The sequence below is a fragment of the Eschrichtius robustus genome, chromosome 16 (assembly GCF_028021215.1).
Source record: "Eschrichtius robustus isolate mEscRob2 chromosome 16, mEscRob2.pri, whole genome shotgun sequence".
NCBI lineage: Eukaryota > Metazoa > Chordata > Mammalia > Artiodactyla > Eschrichtiidae > Eschrichtius > Eschrichtius robustus.
The window spans coordinates 52,094,388-52,097,770 of NC_090839.1; the positions used below are offsets into that span (position 1 = coordinate 52,094,388).

Sequence of the window (3,383 nt, forward strand, 5' to 3'; positions counted from 1 at the left end):
GACCCCTATGCTGAGGCGACTTGGAGGCACTGGGGGTCAGCTGACCCTGGCTTGTCATTACGGCCCTTTCCAGCCCCGCTCAGGCCCTTGTCTGGGTCCCCTGGGGGCACTTAGACTCCCTGCTAGCCCCACATCCCCTGCTGGAGGTGTCAGCCCCCATCTTCCCTTCCTCCTCTCCTTCTCATCAGTGGAGGTATTTATTTTCTCCTGAGCATCACCGTTTTTATGAACAATTTCAACATACAGAAAAGTACAAAAACAATATAATGGATACACGTGTGCCCATCACCTTGACCTGCAGATGCCATTTCCCCATCTTTGCCTTGGCTCTTTCTCTACAAAACCCCATCACCCCTGAAGCCTTCCCTCCATCCACCCTCCCCATATCGTTCCCCTGCCACACACACGCACACGTGCATTTCCTCCTGGCCAGTGGCTCAGGCTGTAATTCGTCTCTGCCTGTCGTGTGTTTGCTTGTTCCCGGTGTGGGGTCCTCATACACCCCTTCCTGCTCTGTGCCTTCTGCCTGGGGCTTCAGACTTGCTGTCCTTGGGCTGGGGGTGATGGACCCGCCCGAGAGCATGTACATCTATGTCCCTGGTCGTCTCCTTGGCCCAGTGACATCCGTGCTGTGGCGGGTAGCTGTTGGGGTCAGGGAAACCAGCTCCTCTTGGCGATGCGGCTGGGGCTCTGCTGGGGTGACACGGACGTGGCTCACCAGTTGGACGCTGGCAGAGCCTCTGCAGCCTGAGTTCTGGTTTTTCAGCCACACGGAAGGCCCGGCACCCTCCGATGGTTCCAGGAGGCAACCCAGAGTCCAGCTTTGGGGTCACCTAGGAGAGCGGGCCTGGCCGGTGTCACTGCACTTCGGGCTGGCCTGGGCTTGCGGTGCCCAGCCGATGTTTCAGCCTCCTTATCCCTCCCCCACCCCTCTCCACCTGTCCTGAGAGTCCCCGGGGAGGTGACTCCCACCGTCCTTAGTCCCTTATCTGCGAGTTGGGTGTATCAGTGCCACCCCCAGGACTCCACGAGGCCTCAGTGAGACGGTGCCAGCCACAGACTCGAGAGTGGCCATGGGTGAGCCAGGAAGGGGGGCATTGGGGTGGAGAGGGACGGTCAGGTCTCTGGGAGCCATCGTGGTATCGACAGACGGCGTCTGGGCTCACAGGTCCGCCTGCCCGTTGCCCCCACGGCAGCTGTCCTGCTACTCCTTCCTCTCTGGGCTTGTTTTCCAAACAATTTGCTTAATGTGATTCCCGGCCCAGTTGAACATGAGTAATCGTGTTTACCCGGCGCCGTGGGGTAATCCTGCGCCTCCCGGGCCAGTGGGGCCGGGCGCAGGGGAGACACCCTCCTGGTCAGTCGCTCCGTGTCCTTCATTCTCTTGCAGTGGATGCGCCCGGCGCTCCCGCTCACCCTGCCCTGCCCACGGCGGCCACGATGGAGCCTCTGTTCCCAGCCTCCCCACTGACCAGCTGGAATGCCTCCTCGGCAGCCACAGGCAGCGGCGGCGAGAATGGGACGCTGGCGGGGCTGGTGCCCTCACCGGGTGCCCGGGCGGTGGTGGTGCCCGTGCTCTACCTGCTGGTGTGCACAGTGGGGCTGGGCGGCAATGCGCTGGTCATCTACGTGGTGCTGCGCCACGCCAAGATGAAGACAGTCACCAACATCTACATCCTCAACCTGGCCGTGGCCGACGTGCTCCTCATGCTGGGGCTGCCCTTCGTGGCCACGCAGAACGCCATCTCCTACTGGCCCTTTGGCCCCGTGCTCTGCCGCCTGGTCATGACGCTGGACGGCATCAACCAGTTCACCAGCATCTTCTGCCTGACTGTCATGAGCGTGGACCGCTACATGGCCGTGGTCCACCCCATCCGCTCCGCCCGCTGGCGCCGCCCTCGGGTGGCCAAGCTGGCCAGCGCCGCGGTCTGGGCCTTCTCTCTGGTCATGTCACTGCCGCTGGTGGTGTTTGCGGACATCCAGGAGGGGTGGAACACCTGCAACCTCAGCTGGCCGGAGCCTGTGGGCCTGTGGGGCGCCATCTTCATCATCTACACGTCCGTGCTAGGCTTCTTTGGGCCGCTACTGGTCATCTGCCTGTGCTACCTGCTCATCGTGGTGAAGCTGAAGGCGTCGGGCATGCGCGTGGGCTCCACGCGGCGGCGCTCAGAGCGCAAGGTGACCCGCATGGTGGTGGTGGTGGTGCTGGTGTTCGTGGGCTGCTGGCTGCCCTTCTTCATCGTCAACATCGTCAACCTGGCCTTTGTGCTGCCCGAGGAGCCCGCCTCCGCCGGCGCCTACTTCTTTGTGGTCGTGCTGTCCTATGCCAACAGCTGCGCCAACCCCTTGCTCTACGGCTTCCTCTCCGACAACTTCCGCCAGAGCTTCCGGAAGGTTCTGTGCCTCCGCAAGAGCTACGGCACTGAGGACGCGGATGCCACGGAGCCGCGGCCGGGCCAGAGCAGCCGGCTGCAGGAGGCCATGCTGCCCACACGCAGCTGCAAGGCCAACGGGCTCATGCAGACCAGCAAGCTGTGAGCGCGGAGGCCACGGGAGGGGACCCCGGGAGAGGCCGTCCTGGGTGATGGGTGGGGGGCAGGTGAGGGTACAGGAACCCACTGCCACCTCTTCTGCTCTCCTTCCCGGAGAAGCGGGGGGACTGGAGCAGAAGAGGAGAAATAGCCAGACAGCAGTGGGGGGAGCGGCCTCCCAAGGCAAATAGCAGACTGGAGAGCCCAGGCCCAGTGGGGCGTATGCAGATGCCAGGCCCTGGAGGAATTCGGCTTCCTGTCCTCTCCACCCCCAAGAAATGCGCTCCTCCCACCCCCCAGGCCCGAAAACGGGTCCCAGAGAAGATGCCCTGGCAGCCTCGCTCGGAAAGGCCTTGGGCTCCCTGGTGTCTGGGCCTCTTTGCGAGGCTGGAAGGAGAAGAATCAGAATGTGGGGGTCACTCACCCGCAGGCCCCCATCTGAGACAGCCCTGTCCAGTGCCGCCCCCAACTCGGTTGTCCTCAGTTGGCCCAGAGCAGGATGCCGACCCCAGGAGGGAGCGGGGAGCAGGCAGAGCCGTGCTGGGCAGGGGAAAGCCTGGGTCAGCGCTACCTGGGCCTCGGCATGGACCCCAGACAGAGGCCAAGCCCTGGAAACGAGATCACATAATGAGGGCGCTTGTGTTTGACAACCGCTCCCTGAATAAATTAGAGAATAAATGTTTGACTCTTTCCCAGAGCAAATATTGTCCCTGGAGCCGATTGAAGCCAGTGCAAATCAGAGCAAGTGGATCATACTCGGCTGGGATGGGGGTAGGCAAACACCCAGCTGGAAGTGGACAGCGGGACACTTAGATGATAAGGCAGGGAAAAGTGTACACAAGCCGGCTAAAC

The 3,383-nt window shown here is 62.3% G+C and overlaps 1 protein-coding gene across 1 annotated transcript; it reads left to right on the forward strand.

Annotated features, from left to right (window-relative positions):
* Positions 1-1,440: 1,440 nt before the first annotated feature.
* SSTR5 (somatostatin receptor 5) lies at positions 1,441-2,538 on the forward strand. Its single transcript, XM_068524220.1, has one exon. The coding sequence runs from the start codon at positions 1,441-1,443 to the stop codon at positions 2,536-2,538; it is 1,098 nt and encodes a 365-aa protein (XP_068380321.1).
* The last annotated feature ends 845 nt before the right edge of the window (positions 2,539-3,383 follow it).

Bases quoted from the DNA above. Each gene is read 5' to 3' on its own strand.
- SSTR5 (XM_068524220.1), top strand. From the start codon at position 1,441: ATGGAGCCTCTGTTCCCAGCCTCCCCACTGACCAGCTGGAATGCCTCC.